Source organism: Aegilops tauschii, chromosome 7 (assembly GCF_002575655.3).
Source record: "Aegilops tauschii subsp. strangulata cultivar AL8/78 chromosome 7, Aet v6.0, whole genome shotgun sequence".
Taxonomy (NCBI): Eukaryota; Viridiplantae; Streptophyta; class Magnoliopsida; order Poales; family Poaceae; genus Aegilops; species Aegilops tauschii.
In genome coordinates this window covers 588,149,352-588,166,068 of record NC_053041.3, presented here as the reverse complement: position 1 = coordinate 588,166,068, position 16,717 = coordinate 588,149,352, and the positions used below count along the sequence as shown (strand labels likewise).

Below are 16,717 nucleotides of genomic sequence, written 5' to 3'. Positions count from 1 at the left end.
GGCTATCGCGGCGGGGACAGCCGGATTCCCGCCCGGCACAAGCACGTCGCCCTGTCGCTTGCGGGCAGGCGCGGCGTGTGCTTGGGCGACGCCGGCGGGGCCAACATGGCCGGCGACGAGATCCGCCCGAGGGGAAGGGGCGTGCGCGACCTCGACGGTGACGGGGGATAGCATGGGGTCGTCCATGGCGGCGAGGGACGGCCGGGGAGGAGCAGCCGGAGCTTTCGGAGGGGGGCAATGGCGGCGGAGGGTGCGGGGAGCGGGAAAGGGCGCGCGGAAATGTCCCTCCCGCCAAATCTCGCGCCGGATGGGGGTTGAGCTCGGGTCGGCCTCCCAGCCCGTGAAGATAGAGGTTGGGGGAGAAGATTTGCCGCGCCCCGCAAAAATTTTTGCGGGCCGGTGCCGGATGCGGGGTCTGGTCGTGCAGATATTTTGGCCCCGACCCGCAATTTGGCGGTTATTTTGCGGGCCGGGGCATTTTGCGGGGTCTGCTAGAGTTGCTCTAATGGTTTAGACTGTTGAATATGCAAAACAGATATAATAAGATGAGCCGCCAAGAAAGTATTGTGGGTGGGGGGGGGGGGGGGGGGTGGTGTGACATGTACCAAACGAACAATGCAGGTATTACACCAACGAGAAAAATAGCAAAACTTATTAAAACTGCTAGTTTTTATTTATATAATAATAAGCATGGTTTTTGCTAATTTTCTACTTTCTGTTCTACATGGTAAAAACATTGCAAGGGACCAACAAGAAATCAATCAAGTAAATTTCCATCAGTAAAAAAATCATGTCATGGGTCTTATTAAATTCTACAGAGTTTTTTGTATGCAAAATATTCATGTTGTTTCGATGAGAATTTATTGACCTTCCATATGTAGAAATAGATACACTATAAATGATATCTTTAATGTCAATAAGCCCAAAGGGATGGAGGGGCATATACTAGCCGCAATCGCTCCTGGATCTCGGCCACCCTGCTTAAGTCGGCCGGCGATGGCTCGGAGCCCTTCGGGATGAACCCGCAGCAAACGGCATTGCTCTCCTCCTCTGTGAGGTCGGTGAACTTGTTGATGCCCTGGTAGTTAGTGTCGACCCCTATGGCGTAGCCGGCGTTGTTCCAATCTACTTCACGGAGGGCGTCCTTGAATATGGCGTACCGGTGCTCCTCGTTCTCGATGGAGCTGTAGATCTTGTCGTTCATGGCCTTCCACTCCACGAAAATCCGCCGGGTTTCCTCCTCGCGCCTCTCCCTGTCCCAGGACCAGGCAGAGTAACCCCTCTTGTGCCACCCCTGGTCGATGTCGCGGAGGCGGTGCTTGAACATGTCGTACCTGTGCTCCTCCTCAGCGACCGAGCTGTAGGTCTTGCCGTGCTCGGCCTTCCACTCCATGAAGATCCGCCGCGTCTCCTCCTCGCTCCTCTCCATCTGCATGCTGTCAGATGTGTTGCTCGTGGCTGCCACCGCCGCCAGCAGCGACACCAGCAGCAGTAGCAGCGCTGCCGCCCCCATGGTCCTCATCATGACGGGAAATTTAGGTCGGGGAGCAGGGTAGTACGCACGTAGATGAGATGTGTGCAAGGGCGACGGAAACGCTCGCGGTGATCAATTTAAGTTTGGATTGTGCTGTATATTTAAAGGCTCACGAAGGGACGTACGTTCCTACAAGAGACGAGACCTACACGAGTCGCATCCAGAATCAGACGCACACGACTCGTATCCGAACTACCCACGATGGATGGATTTGACCAGCCCAAATCGATCACGATCTTTTGCTTTTTTTTTTGGAGGAAAAGGGAGTTTTATTTTGCATGATTATAGAGTTACAGTTTTGTGTTGAAATATTAGGATGGGCCTAGGGCCCATCTAACAATTTCTGAAAATATCTAAGGGCCCATGTGGGTTTATTGGCACTATGTGTAGTGAGAAGTTTAGTCCCACCACGGAAGTGAAAGAGGAGTTGAACATCCTTATAAGGGATTCTCTTCCACATGCTATTGGAGCTTGAGAAGAGAAGAGGCCCTCGGGCACTCGCCGCGGGGTTTTGGGATTGAGCCAAACTGAGCTTACACCTATGCGCTTATTTTTGCCAGTCACTAACGCATCTGCCTCCACGCTCACCGTCGTTCCTTTGCTGCTGATGTCGCCGGTGACTCGGGGCGAATAGGTTTTTGGGCAGCGACTACGCGACTGCTCGCTTTCGTTCGTCTACTTCCTCTACGTCGTCCGTGTCGCCCTCGTCATCACCATGTCCACCGACGCCGAACGTGCTGCCACCGAGAAGATCAAAGCCGACAAGAAGGCAGCCGAGGATGCTGCTGCCGTCACCGCCGCCGCGGCCTCTGCACGGCCTACCGGAGGGTATAACTCGTTTATCCCGCTCCTATTGTTTTCTATTTTAGCCATGCTAGAGTTATATGTAGATCTGTTTGCAATTAGCGTAGTATGTGCTTGCATGATTGAATATGTATGCGATTATTTGTGTTAATGACATGCTAGTGGTTTATTCCTGGATTAAATTAATCAAAAAATTGCCTATTTACTCAGCATCTTGAGGCCACAAATCATCAATACACGGTGGAACTGAGCCCAACCACACAACGGTAGTTAGCTCAGAGCGGCTATAGTTCGCCAGTCGATCGGCAACTCTATTTTGAGAATGACTAATTTTTTGAGGAAAAAACTCCCTAGTACCTAACAAGTCTTTGATTTCCAAGACTATTTGGCCATACGCTGACCTACAAAGCGCATCATTAGACAGGCTGGACAAAGCTTCAGAGGAATCCGACTACACCACCACCGAAAGGTCTGAATGTTGTATCGCCAGCGCCATGCCTTGTATTATTGCATGCAGTTCCGCTTCCAAAGGATCATTGCAGTGGAAAATGAAATGACATGCTGCGAATAGAATTGATCCCTCTCTGTTTCTAAGGACCATACCAGCGGCAGCGGATCCGTCGTCCTTGTGGAAGGAGCCATCAACACATAGGGCCACCGTTCCGGCCGCCGGGGCCGGCCATGGAGCTGCGGGGGTTCTGTCAACATTAGACGCCATAGTGACATCTAGGGTAGGCATCTTCCCCTTTAAGATTTCTTCTGTTGAGAACCTCCCGGCTAACTTGATTGACTTATAGTAACTTTCCAAAAATTCGACGGTAGCAAGAACTGGTGGGACATCCTTTCCATGTACCATATCATTTCGCAGCTACCAAATCCTCCACATCATTATAATCAACATATCTCGGACATCTCCAGAACACTTGCTGAGTTAGGTCATGAGCCATTCCTTCCCAGTATCAAGGAGCAGAACATCAGCTGGTAGTGGCCACCCAAAGGATTCTGGCATGCGTACATGCTACCAATGCATGGAACGTGTAGGGAAACGTTTGTATGGAAAACAAAAAAAAATTCTATGATGATCTATCCATGAAGATGCATAGCAACGAGGGGGAGAGTGTGTGTACGTACCCTCGTAGACCGTAAGCGGAAGCGTTTGTTCAACGTGGTTGATGTAGTCGTACACCTTCGCGATCCGCCCGATCAAGTACCGAACGCACGACACATCCACGTTCTGCACACGTTCAGCTCGGTGTCGTCCTCGCCATCTTGATCCAGCAAGCGGGGCGAGGTAGTAGATGCACTAGTAGAAAACTGGGCTTTGGTCACAGGGCAATATTCACATTAGACCCGGTTCTGTCACGAACCGGGACTAATATGAGCATTGGTCCCGGTTCGTGCGGCCAGGGGCCTGCCGGGCCTCGTAGGGGCATTGGTCCCGGTTCGTCCGGACCCTTTGGTCCCGGTTGGTGGGACAAACCGGGACCAATGGGCCACGCTCCTGGCCCACCACCCTTTAGTCCCGGTTCATACCACAAACCGGGACTAAAGGGCTGGTCCTAGTTGCGGTCAGTGTTTAGTCCCACCTCGCCAACCGAAGGGCGCTCACACCAGTTTATAAGCCCGTCCCTCTCTGCCTTGTTGAGCTCCTCTTAAAGTGAAAATAGATGCCCTTATACAGGGAATTTGACCTAAATTCACAGTAAATTTCATAGAAATTTATTATGAATTTAGGTTGAATTTCCTCTATAAGCGCATCTATGTTCATTTTTCTATAGTAAATAAAATAAATAAACCTTAATATAATAAAATAAAATAAACTATAGTAACTAAAATAAATAAACCTTAATAAATTAAATAAAAATAGCAGCAGTAAAATAAATAAAAATAGCAACAGTAAAATAAATAAAAATAAAATAATTAAAGTAAAATACATAAGTAATTAGAAATAAAATAAATAAGTTTTTTGTTGTAAGTAGAAACAAAACAAAACAAATAAAGCAAAAGAGAAAACAAAAAACAGAGAAAAAAAATCATGCCACCTACTGGGCCACCACGGCCTGAATACGACTTGAAACCCATCCGTGGGCCAGGATTCAGGCCCGTAGAAGGCCCAGTAGGCCCCACAGGCAAAGAGAACGGTTAGGCACGAAAGCCTGCAGTTGAGAGGAGCTCGAGAGGGTGGGCGCAGCAGCGCTTATAAACCACTCTCGAGCCCTCTCAACTAGCGAGGTGGGACTAAACTTTTGACGCGGGGCAACATAAGGCCTTTGGTCCCGGTTGGTGCCACCAACCGGGACTAAAGGGGGCATTGGTCCCGGTTCGTGGCACCAACCGGGACCAAAGGCCTTTAGAAGGCCTTTAGTCCCGGTTGGTGCCACGAACCGGGACCAATGAGTTCCCTATATATACCCCATCGCCACAGCAGAGCACTCCAGAGTGCTCGGTTCGCGGCCACCACCTCTTCGCCGGCGACCGGTAACCGGGCGCGCCGCCGCCTGGGACGCAAGGGCCGCCGCCGCCACCGCCGCCTGGGACGCCGCCGCCCGGGGCCATCACCTCCACCGCCGCCTGGGACGCCGCCGCCCAGGGCCACCACCTCCACCGCTGCCTGGGACGCCGCCGCCCGCGGCCACCACCTCCACCTCCATCGCAGGTTTGCCCTCTCTTCCCTCCCTTCATCCCTCTGTTTCCCTTAGGTTTTTGTTGTTGCTGCTAACCCTAGCCGCCGGCGAGCTGCTACTGCTAGCTTGGGCGAGTTGTTGGTGCTGCCACCGCCGGCAAGCTGCTAGCTTGGGCTAGCTGCTGCTGGTGGTCCTGCCCTTGCACCCCTCGTTAATAGTGATTTCCCCCCTCTCTCTGTTGCTGAAACCCTAGTAATGATTTCTTATTTTGTTTTTTCATCTCTTGTAGATTGAATGGATCCTCTGGATTTCTTTGTTGTGCGATTCCATTTCAATGGTGCATTTGTGCGTGAGGTCAAAATTTGGAATATGTTGGAGGCAGCGAGGAAATTGCTCATGTCGAGCGGCGCAGTTTGTCCTTACGCACTCTCATTCTAAATCTGAAAGTGCATTACAGTGTCGCTCGACGAGGAGTAATCATGATGTTGCATTGGTTATATCCTGGAAAACAATTGTCTGATGGATTGATGGCATTAGTTGATGAAAATTCTGTGAAGTACATGCTCTCATATGAAACAGATGGAGGCGTAGTGGACATATATGTTGAGGACATTAGTAGTAATGAGCCAGAACAACAAAGTTATAGGGATGATGAAGTACCCGCAGGCGGTGATGAGAATTCAAAGCAAAGTTTTGGGGATGATGAAGTACCTACTGGTGGTAAAGAGGAATCAAATCAAAATGATGTTGTTGATGGCAATGGTACCGATTCTTCATCCGATAGTGACTTTGTGTTATCGGATTGCTCAACATCCGATGATGAGGTGGAGGAGATTAGGCAGAAGTACAAGGATTTCAAGAGCAAGAGCAAGGGCAAGGGCAAGGACATCACTGCTATAGAGAAGGCCATTGCACCTCCGACAAAAAAAAGATAGTAGCTGACTCAAGTGATGAAGATGATGAATCATATGATGAAGATAGTGATGGTCAGCTTGTTGTTCATGAGTCCGAGTTCCCAAAGTATTCGAGTCAGGCTGAGGTGAAGAAATTCAGTTTGGGAATGAAGTTTAGTGGAAAGAAACAGTTCAAAGAGGCAATAGTGGACTATGGTCTTAGGAAGAGGAAGGAAATAAAATTCATTCAGGATGAGGGTGACAGGGTGAGAGCAAAGTGCACTTGGACAACTTGCAAATGGGTTTGTTTAGCGAGGAAGACTAGCAAGTTTGAAAGCTGGCAGATTACTTCTTTCATTGATGAGCACACATGCCCAAAGAGGAGAGACAACAAGTTGGTGACATGCACCAGAATAGCCAACAAGTTTGAGAATTTGATCAAGTCAAACACTGACTGGTCAGTCCAAAATTTGAAGGCCACGGTGCAGGAGGAGATGTTTGCTAATGTACACATATCGAAGATCAAGAGAGCTAAGGCAATTGTCTCAAAAAGGATTCAAGAGTAAAAATTGGGTGAATATAGCCAAGTCTTTGATTATCAGCTAGAGCTTCTTAGAAGCAATCCTGGTTCTACTTGCATAGTGAAGCTAAACCCTGACAATGAAGTTCCAACCTTTGACAAATTCTATATATGTTTTGATGCTTGTAAGAAAGGTTTTCTGGCTGGATGCAGAAAAGTCATAGGTTTGGATGGATGTTTCTTGAAGGGGAGAGGAGGAGAGGTGTTGAGTGCAATTGGAAGAGATGCAAACCATCAGATGTATCCGATAGCGTGGGCACTTGTAGACAAAGAGACCAATGAAACCTGGGATTGGTTTGTTAGCCTGTTGTGCTCAGACTTAAAAGTTGGAGATGGATCGAACTATGTTATTATTTCTGATCAGCAGAAAATAATTCTCTTTTAATCACATTTTATCATATTACATTGTGTTGTATGTTGTATGTTTTGACTCATGTTGTCGTTTCTTGCAGGGTATTCTCAAGGCTGTTGAAAATTGGCTACCAAGAGCAGAGCATAGGAATTGCGCAAGGCACTTGTATGCAAACTGGAGGAAGACCTATAGAGAGAAGGAATGGCAGAAGCTATTTTGGGCATGTGCAAAAGCTAGTTCTCCAATGCTTTTCAATCTTGCAAGAGCGAAGTTGGCACAAGAGACTGTTGAAGGGGCAAGGGATGTGATGAAAACTGACCCACACCATTGGAGCAGGGCTTGGTTCAGGTTGGGCTCTAATTGTGACTCGGTAGACAGCAACATTTGCGAGTCTTTTAATAAGTGGATTGTGGAGCCTCGCTGTTTGCCAGCAATCAGCATGTTTGAAGCCATTAGGGTGAAGATAATGGCTAGGATAGAATATCAAAGAACCGAGTCGGACAAGTGGACTGGCACCATTTGTCCCACGGTACTTAGAAAACTGAAGAAAAGCATAAATGCCTCTGCCTATTGTCATGCTGTTTGGAATGGTGAAGATTTATATGAGGTGACTCATAGAGAACATAGGTTCCAAGTGAATCTAGAAGAGTGGACATGTAGTTGCAGATATTGGCAACTATCTGGTCTTCCATGCCCTCATGCTATATCATGCATTTTTTTCAAAACCAACAACATAGATGATTACATTGACAAGTGCTATAGCATAGAAGCATTCAAGAAAACTTATGCTTTTTGCCTTCAACCTGTGGAAGGCAGACCTGCATGGCCTGTGTCTGAGAGGCCAAGACCTAATCCACCAGGGGAGATTATGATGCCCGGTAGGAGGAAAAAGCAAAGGACTAGAGAGCAACAAGAGAAGCCAAGGTGTGCCACTAGGGTTTCTAAGAGAGGTACAAAGATAAGATGCAGCATGTGCAAGCTACATGGGCACAACAGGACATCATGCAAAGCAAGAAATGGCACAGGGAGTTCAAATAGACCAATGCAGCAGCCTCCTGAGCAAGGCCAAGGTCCTACTAGAAGCAAAGCACCATCAGCTGCTTCCAAACAGCCTGCTGCAAGCCAAACTGCAACAAGTAGCCAACCACCATGTGCTAGTCAAGGGCCAGATATGATACACTACCCAGGAAATATGTATGAACAAACCTGATTACACTATCATGTATATATAACTAACATTTGTCATGTTTCTTGTAGCCTTCACGCCAGAGCAGCACTAGGCAGAGCAAAAGGAAGGCCACTGAGGAAGTGGCTGCACCTAACCCAAAGAGAAGGGCGCCAACTGGAAGCAGCAGCAGGTCCAACAATTTCTTCGGAAATACAATTAGTGTGCAAAGAAGCTCCAATGTCAATGTTAATGTATCTACCGGCAATTCTAGCGCTAGAGCTAGCAGCAGAGTTGTAAAGCACACAAAGAAGTATGCGGGGTTTCGAAGGCTGCTTGGATTTCAATCATGAATCAGCTAGCAACATCGCTGCTTGCCAGAAATGAATTATGTATTGTGTGAGACATCTATGTGTTGTGTGTGAGACCTCATCTATGTATTGTGTGTGAGACATCTATGTGTTCTGTTTGAGACATCTATATATTTTGTTTCAGATCACTTCTTTGTGTGTTTGCAATCATTTTTTCCATATGATGACCAAATGCTACCAAATGGTACCAAAATGCTGCCCAAATGCTATCAAAATGCTGCCCAAATTTTCAAATTCAGCCACTATTCGGTCAAAATTTTGAACCGAAAAAAAGTGCCCAGAAAATTCTGAAATTTTTACACAACAACACTCATATGATGTTTAGATAGCTGGGAAATTTTCAACTTAAATGGATTTACAGATTGAGAGAACCATCAATTTTTCAAATTCAGCCACTATTCGGTCAAAATTTTGAACAAAAAAAAAGTGCCCAGAAAATTCTGAAATTTTTACACAACAACACTCATATGATGTTTAGATAGCTGGGAAATTTTCAACCTAAATGGATTTACAGATTGAGAGAATCATCCATTTTACAGATTTACATGTGGCATGCTGACTGGGCTGCCCAGTCAGCTTTGACCGGGTCAAAACCACTTCACTAGCCTCAAACCGAGTCAAGGGGGGTAAAATGGACAGTGTGACAAGTTCAGGGTTGAAATTTGACCGGTTTTAGAGTTGAGGGTTGAAAATCAAACACCGTGGTTAGTTGAGGGTTGAAATGTGGACTTTTCTCTTAATGTTTTCAACCTAGAGCGTACAAGAACTAACAACCATCCTCTAAAAAAAACAACCAACAGTCATACTCTTGAATCCAGCAAAGCTAGGTGATTAATAAGAAATATAAAGTACAAAAGAAAAAGGCTATCAATTCTTCCTGTCAAAAAACTAAGAAGAAACAGCCTGATAATGCATCCAAAGGAAGAATTGTCGATGTCCAAGCAGTAGTACTGAAACAGGATCCAAGAACCAGAAAGAAGATTTCATTACGGAGTGAGACGGTCGCTGAGTTCTGCTTCTCTACTGCATCTGCTTCGCCAAACACGAGATTCTTGCAATGTCACCCCTGCCCAGGCCTGCTGTTGGTTACTACCTGATCCCAAGTCTTCAAACCATAGTCACCAGAGAAAAAGAGGAAAGACACGAGATTCTCACCATGGAAACGAACACATCCCGCTGCAGGCGGAAGCTAGATTTTACAAGAGACGTTGTGCTACGTTGGAGCAGGAGATAATGTCAGCATCGCAACCTCGATCCTCATCTACCGCGCCCTTGATGGATGCCCGCGTCTCGGCATCATACTATCATCCGCGCGGCAACCAACGGTAGGAGGTGCCCGAGGCGACCTTGCAGTAGCATGACGGTGGTGACAGACCGCCCTGGATCCGACTAATGGTGGTGGTGGCGATTGTCAAGACCGAGACCGTCAGGGACAATTGGGACGGGGCGACGTTCCTCGGGATGGGCACGTACGTGAGTAGGAGATGTCGTGCAAGGGGTCTCTTGGCTGGAGGCGATCCATGGGAGGAGCGGCCGGCGGCAAGCACGAACCCTAATCGCCTTGCGGTTGTGGGTCTCGTCTCGCATGCGCTTGGGGAAGTTCGATCGCTTGTGTTTTTTTCTTGCGAGACGGGAGGACAAAGACCAACGAAGGGATGGGCTGCTTTTTAGGGTTTTCTTCACCGGTTTTTACAGGGACAGAAAAAATCGGTGGGAGGTGAGAAGGGGGGATCGCAGGAGTGATCGAGCGGAGTCGTGAGCGAAAGAATGAAACAACGTACAAACTCCTTCATTAAGAGTAGAGACTAGACACATCGCGCAAGAACTAATACTCCAGCTACGAAGACCAATTTAAAATTAACGCTTAGCCACAAGTGGGGCAATTTCTATTGCGGAGATCCAGATCCAATCTTATGTTCATCGAGATGGGAGCTGTTGTGATTTCATTAGTTTGTTTTGGATAAACACAAACCAAGTGGCTGCAACTCGGTCAGATAATGACAGGATCACTGCATAAATTTGTACCACGTGCACCAGTGATCTCTGTCCGTGTGTGCGCGCGCGTGTGTAAATGTAATCTTTATGTTTACCTTGCGTAAATACAATTATTTGAATTTAGGTAGAAAGAGAAAGTTTATATTTAATGGTTTAAGACAACAACCGAATTACTTCGTGAATCATTTGTTGAGTGGTTACTTGCCTACATGCGTCAGATTTTCAAACATGGAAACTTTAATTCTGAACCAACTGCAGTAAAAGATTGCAGTGCCAATGAGATAAAAGTATATTTTTAATCCCTCAATTAATCACGGTGCAGTTTTCGTCCTTCAACTCTAAACAAGATAACTTGAACACCTTCAACTTTTCAAACCAACCAAGTTTCATCCCTCAATCCAGCCGACGCGGTTTCATTGCTTACACGGTGTGGTTTTGACCGGTCTTTGCCATGTGGCAACAGTCACCTTCACTTCTTCCTTCTCATTCGATCTTTGGTTGATGTTTTATTGAACAAAACCCATAAGATGGTAACAATTATCAAGAGCAACTTTAAATTTACACGCCATACAAGAGCAGGGCAATTTCTATTTCCAGCATCCAGATCCAACCTTATGTGCATCAAGAAGCGAGTTGTTGCGATTTAATTACTACTTTGGATAAATGAAACCAAGTTGCTACAACTCGATCACATATATCACATGATCATTGAATGAGTTTGAGCCATGTTTTAATACAAAAGGTGTTTTGTATTGATTTCATAATGCATCATCCAGAGGATACCAACACAATGAGTATACACCCGAGCTACATTACTTGTATGCTTACAACCAACACGAATGCCCACACAGAAGGGATCATGTTGGCAAAGAGAAGAGTCATACAAGACCAAAGCTATGCCTCCAAAGCGATCGACCAAATGCAGCAACAACCATCGGCACCAACTATATCATGAAAACACAATGACTATGAGTAATGTTCTCCAAAGCAATGCCTTCAGAAAGGGAATGAAGCACGAGCATTGCCAACACCGGATTCAACTACCAAAGGCTAGATTGTGGGCTTTCCAGCACGGTTGAGCGCGGGTTACACGGCTCGGGTCAGTTTGCTGGTGGGTTCGTGCACCTTGGTCCAAATGGATTGCACAACTGGCTAGCGTCCAACCAGTAGGCGTGTCTTCCAAGTAGACGCTCTCGGTTACGACAAATCGGCCCAAGTTTTGGAGTTGGTGTCGCGTACCTGCGGATAATGAGAACCTCACTTGTCATCACACCGACGTGTCATACCGTCCGCAATAGCCCTGGGGGTCGTGTGACCTGCTTGGCCGAAGGTTGCATGGAACTTGTCGTCTGAGTAACTACACGAGTGCGGATGTGCTACTCCCCAAGGGGAATGCCTTGGCCTTCCAATCGACTTTAAAACAGGCTGTGGAAGGAAGGCGGTGAGGTCATTTAGTCCTTATTGTCTTCGTCCTCCTTGTTGGGCCTCCTCCTTACTTTTGACTTCTAGCTTCTCTTTCGTTGTAGGGTTGTGTCGTCCTCCTAAGGCAGACCTCCCTACTACGTAGCTTCTTGCCCTTGCACCACCCACACTCTTTATGAAACGCCGATGTCATCCCCATCGCACCCCACGTATCTCACCACCGTAGATCTGTCATTAACTCCTTTGATGTCCCCCACTTTGGTAGAGGGGCCGAAATTTTCACAACAAAGACCTTGTTGCAGAAAAAATGAGGATTTTTTGCGAGGCTGAAACATGGCCCTTTTGCAACAAGAAGCTTGTTTGCAATTGCAACATGCCCTTTGTTGCAAAAAAAAAGCCTTCCAACACCTCGTCGCCTTCGTCCGTTCCATGGGCGTTGTTGCAGGAGCTTGAAATGGTGGCGGCCATGGCCGACCACTACCAAGGAGAACGTTGGCGGCGGCCTGTGTCGGCGGCCATCCAAAAAATGTGTTGCAGAAGTAGTTACACAACAAGATATTTGTCGCAATGGTGGAGGCGCACTCGGACCGCTCCATGCACCAGATCCAACGGGTCGTGACCGGGCTGATCTTTTAAAAAGATCGGCCGGCATACGCGTAGCATGCCCCATTGCAAAGCCCATGAAGTTTGTAAGCGGACTTTTCATTGACGGCTAATGTTGGCACGGTAGACATGCACAAGTACCTGAAGGCCTTTCAAAGGAGCTGGCTCTAATGATAGACCATTTGGAGCAGCCATGTAAATATAATCTCATGTATATCTCGGTCTTTGTTAGTCCGTACTTGTTGTTTTCTAGTATGCAATAAGGACTCAAGGTGTCTTCCATAATAGCGGGCTATATAGAACTCTGTTGATAATCCTCTGAGCAACTTCAAGAGTTTCCCTAATAAAATTCCCGAAAAACCAGTTTTTTGGACTTTCCCGTAAAATTTAGTGAAAGTTGTCTCACGTAACTTTTTTGTCAGTTCCCATAAACTTCTTCCTCTAAATCTATTTTTATTTATTTTTTGTTGAATGCGCCTGGCGGTTGAGGGCCCAGACTGTATGATCATAAATTCATAATATATCATAGACGTATGGGTTTCAAATAGGAAGGTTTAACCTGAACAAAATTGACGAGATAGCCAACTCCATGTATGACATTCCTATTACAACCGAATTTTGTGCAATTGTAGAAGTTGCTAGGCTTTAGAGGATATCATCTTGTTTCTTTTTGGCTCCACCCCTTTGTTTTGCACCTTTTCATGAATGTGGAGTATAGAAAACGTCAAAAGGAAACTATTCATATGAGTGCATTTGTTCCGAGTTAAGTATGTACCGCTACCCGCATCGATCCATTGTAATTCAAATTGTTTAAATCTTACGGAAGATTTGAACTGTCCAAGTTTTATACTCAAGATGTACGAACGCGGCAACACATGCCTTTATGATCTACTCCATAATGTTTGATTGTGGTTGGACAAGATCTTAGCCATGATGTTTGATTGTGTGTTAAGGGGGTGTTTGGTTCAGGGACTTTTTAGTCCCAGAGACTAGAAAAAGTCCCTAGGAACCAAACGGGAGGGACTTTTTCTACAGGGACTAGAAAAAGTCCTAGGACTTCTGAACCAAACACCCTTAAGTATCCTCTGATCTGTTCCTACATGCAGAATTTATTTATCTTGGACCAAATGAATGAACTCTTTACGTTCAGAGGAAAAACAGAAATCCCATTTCCACCGTGCAACTCCCATTTCAGTGCACGACGGACATCACGCTGCATCTGGACCGTCAACGTTCCATCGGGCGGCCGATAACAACGATACAACCCCAGCCCCCAGCGCAACAGCATTCCCGCACGCGCACGGCCGCAGCCTTTCACTCCCAACCCTTGTCTCCAATGGCGGCCACGGCCGCGGCGGCGACGCTGGCGGCGGCCACCTCCTCCCTCCTCCGGTAAGCTCTGCCCGCGCCCCCTTCAGTCCAGTCGAGAAGATATCGCATCCTGTCCGTTTCAATCGAACGCCCTCTGCTCCCTGTTGTCGCAGGCGCTCCTCCTTGCTGCGGCCGCACGGGCTCCGGGTCTCCCGCGACTTCGCTCCCCGAAGGTGAGGTGTCTCCTTCTGTCAGGGATTTTACTCCCCCAACGATTTATGTGTAGATGAATCAGGGATTTGGGCCAGGGTTATGTGTCATGGGTGGTGGTGGTGGTGGTTTGTTTTGTGCGATGTGCGATGTTCTGCGACGTTGCTGCTTCTTGGGATTTTTAGTGATTACTAACATGTACTACCTGCTTGAAACAATTCAGACATTTAGTTTAGAATGCTGAGGAAATTCAATTCAGCATTCGATGCTTTGAACACTTTGATTGATGCAGTCTAGTGCAACTTCCAGATGCATGGAAATACTGTAAAGCATTTCTGCAGTTATTGAATTAGTGAGCCGTGAAGACTCCCCCCGGATGAATTTCATGCCCTGAAAATTTCCGGTATAGGCTTTTTTGTTAGGAACTTAGAATTGGTTAACACCTTGGTCGAATAGAAAGTCAACAGATTATCACTGAAGATGCATTTGAAGTTGTTTCCTCTTTTGCATAAACCTGTTAAATTTTGATAAATTGTACTAGTAGGCAACAAGGAAGAGTGGCCATCAGTGAACCCTTTCTCACAAAAGGCCGTTACTGAATCCCAATTAGTTACGATATACTGGAGTAGTAATTAACATTTCAGTTCAGAATTCGCCACTGTCCATACACATGGGAATTAATCCAATATCAGCCATAAACCATCTGTGCTTTCACTGATAACAGCCCCTTTTCATGTTACTCTGTAAAATCTGATTCCACATGCAAACAATCTTTAATTGCCTGAAAATTGTCTGAACTCACTGTCTCACTCTAACTGGCCCCTAGTCTAGTCATTGCCATTTTCAAACTTCACTGCTATTTTTAAGCCCATCTCAAAGTGCAGACTTATTTATTGTCTTTTATACTTTCACCGCTGTACTAGATTTGTGCGCCACATTGCTTCATCAACAAATGAAGAGGCTGCTGCCAGAACAGCGGCAGCAACTGCTGATACTGGAGGACCGACCATGTAAATCTCTGATCAGCTTGCCCATTTTACTTATTTATAATCTTTTTATGCGACTCTGAATATTCTCTTTGTTCATTTATGTTAGTTTTGACAAGATCATAGCAAAGGAAATCCCTTCAAGCATTGTCTATGAGGACGAGAAAGTCTTAGCATTTAGAGATATCAATCCGCAAGCTCCTGTGCATGTTCTAGTCATCCCGAAACTAAGAGATGGGCTAACTGGACTTGATAAGGTATGTACTATGCGTACCGCGTACTTATCAGTTATGTTCACAGAAGGAGTTCAACCTTGTAAACTTCATGTCATGGGAATATCCCACTCACTCTTGTACCTGTTGATGCCCTTTCAAGTTTCAACAGCCTCTCTGACCAAACTTCCTCTATCCACTATATTGCCTAATTTACAAGGACATGCATGTAGGCTGAACCAAGGCATGCTGAAATTCTGGGGCAGCTGCTTTACGCTGCGAAGGTAGTGGCCGAGAAGGAAGGCGTGGCAGATGGATTCCGGGTCGTCATAAACAACGGAGCAGAAGGATGTAAGCAAGCTCATGCTGCAGTTCTTGTGCCCAACAATTATTTGTGCTCCTTTCATCACTGTAATTACAGCATCTATGCTAATGGTGCATCATCTTTCTGCTTACAGGTCAATCAGTCTACCATCTGCACGTACATGTACTTGGTGGAAGGCAGATGAAATGGCCTCCTGGTTAAGTTTAAGAACAGTGTCTGCCTTTTTTCTGCTTCTGTATGATGGATCATACTAGACTGCTATTGAGTTTCTACTACTTGCCACCTGCTTGTTATTAAAATGGTTTTGCATATAGGAGTATAGTAGTACTGTCTATGGACTTGAGTCTAACAGGGATGCATATCGTCCGACAAAGTAAGGCAATGCGATTATGCACTCGGTAAGGATTCGAGAAACCGGCAGCCATTTTTCAGTTATGAAAAGACGGCGCACAGAGTCCTCTTCCGGTTGAATCTGAGCTTGTGCATTATATTTTCGCTCGCTGTTCTGATGTGCTCTCACAGACCAGTATGGTCATCGTCTATGCCTGCAGGTTCCAACATATCAGTGTATCAATTCGTCTGGAACTATCCTCTGTTTGTTGGACTGTAGGCTAGCTGATTCCTGATCTTGCCCGCCAGTGGTCTAGAAGTAGTATAAACTAGGAATCGTACTGGTTAGCTTTTGCCCAGCAAACCCTTCGGGTTCATAACCTGTGCTGCGGCGCCCACGAAATGGTTGGAGTTGGAACGCTTGCGCTGTGTACCTCAAACGGTCAAATCCCAAGGAGGCCATGGCATTGCGCTTGGAGATCGAGCCGCTGCTGGCATACGACTCATCGGGAGGGAAGGCGAACGGAGTGATTGTTTGTATATTCTGCACTGATTAATCACTTGCGTCTTCAACATCAAACGCCCATGCATGCCGGCGTCTCCACCCGAGGAGTCACCACCTCGCTGCTTTTAATTCCTGCCCCTGCTGTACAAATTGCCCTGCTCCGCCGTCAGGCTGGTCATAGTGCATATTATCATAGATTAGTATCATAGGTAGTCTCATTTATTGTCATGCATGACACATAGTAGCATAATATTTATTATGTTACGGTATCTACCTATGTTACTATAATCATCTCTCTCTTCTTTAATTGCCTGCCACATAAGCATATTTGCGAGTCCCAAGTGCATGTTACTACTTATGTTATCCCACTATGGCCAGCCTCAGTCCATCATCATCTTCTCAAGTCTCAACCCCCCAAGTCCCCAAACTTCACTTCCTCTGCGTTTTCACCTCAGCCCCACTTCTCCAGCCTTCGCCATGGCTACTAATGCCTGC

General features: G+C 46.4%; 3 protein-coding genes across 3 annotated transcripts; 2 read left to right on the top strand and 1 right to left on the bottom strand.

The window, feature by feature from the left end:
- Nucleotides 1–911: 911 nt before the first annotated feature.
- Nucleotides 912–1,513, bottom strand: LOC109786656 (uncharacterized). Its single transcript, XM_020345231.4, has one exon. It carries the CDS (start codon nt 1,511–1,513, stop codon nt 914–916), a length of 600 nt encoding a protein of 199 aa, XP_020200820.2. The 3' UTR covers nt 912–913.
- Nucleotides 1,514–4,877: 3,364 nt separating this feature from the next.
- LOC120968255 (uncharacterized) lies at nt 4,878–8,451 on the top strand. The gene is made up of 4 exons (XM_073503026.1): nt 4,878–4,994; nt 5,252–6,803; nt 6,886–7,981; nt 8,045–8,451. The coding sequence occupies exons 2-4, from the start codon at nt 6,674–6,676 to the stop codon at nt 8,250–8,252; spliced, it is 1,434 nt and encodes a 477-aa protein (XP_073359127.1). The 5' UTR covers nt 4,878–4,994; nt 5,252–6,673; the 3' UTR covers nt 8,253–8,451.
- A 5,132-nt stretch (nt 8,452–13,583) lies between these two features.
- On the top strand, nt 13,584–15,807 carry LOC109786655 (14 kDa zinc-binding protein). The gene is made up of 6 exons (XM_020345229.2): nt 13,584–13,735; nt 13,828–13,887; nt 14,788–14,874; nt 14,960–15,107; nt 15,296–15,413; nt 15,521–15,807. The coding sequence occupies exons 1-6, from the start codon at nt 13,680–13,682 to the stop codon at nt 15,586–15,588; spliced, it is 537 nt and encodes a 178-aa protein (XP_020200818.1). The 5' UTR covers nt 13,584–13,679; the 3' UTR covers nt 15,589–15,807.
- Nucleotides 15,808–16,717: the final 910 nt, after the last annotated feature.

What these genes read in the sequence shown, in the direction of transcription:
- LOC109786656 (XM_020345231.4), bottom strand. Translation starts at nt 1,513, where the DNA reads ATGGGGGCGGCAGCGCTGCTACTGCTGCTGGTGTCGCTGCTGGCGGCG.
- LOC120968255 (XM_073503026.1), top strand. Translation starts at nt 6,674, where the DNA reads ATGTATCCGATAGCGTGGGCACTTGTAGACAAAGAGACCAATGAAACC. An exon ending in TATTATTTCTGATCAGCAGA is followed by an intron (nt 6,804 to 6,885) that starts AAATAATTCTCT and finishes GTCGTTTCTTGC; the next exon opens with AGGGTATTCTCAAGGCTGTT. An exon ending in ATACACTACCCAGGAAATAT is followed by an intron (nt 7,982 to 8,044) that starts GTATGAACAAAC and finishes TGTTTCTTGTAG; the next exon opens with CCTTCACGCCAGAGCAGCAC.
- LOC109786655 (XM_020345229.2), top strand. Translation starts at nt 13,680, where the DNA reads ATGGCGGCCACGGCCGCGGCGGCGACGCTGGCGGCGGCCACCTCCTCC. An exon ending in GCCACCTCCTCCCTCCTCCG is followed by an intron (nt 13,736 to 13,827) that starts GTAAGCTCTGCC and finishes CTGTTGTCGCAG; the next exon opens with GCGCTCCTCCTTGCTGCGGC. An exon ending in GGCTAACTGGACTTGATAAG is followed by an intron (nt 15,108 to 15,295) that starts GTATGTACTATG and finishes ACATGCATGTAG; the next exon opens with GCTGAACCAAGGCATGCTGA.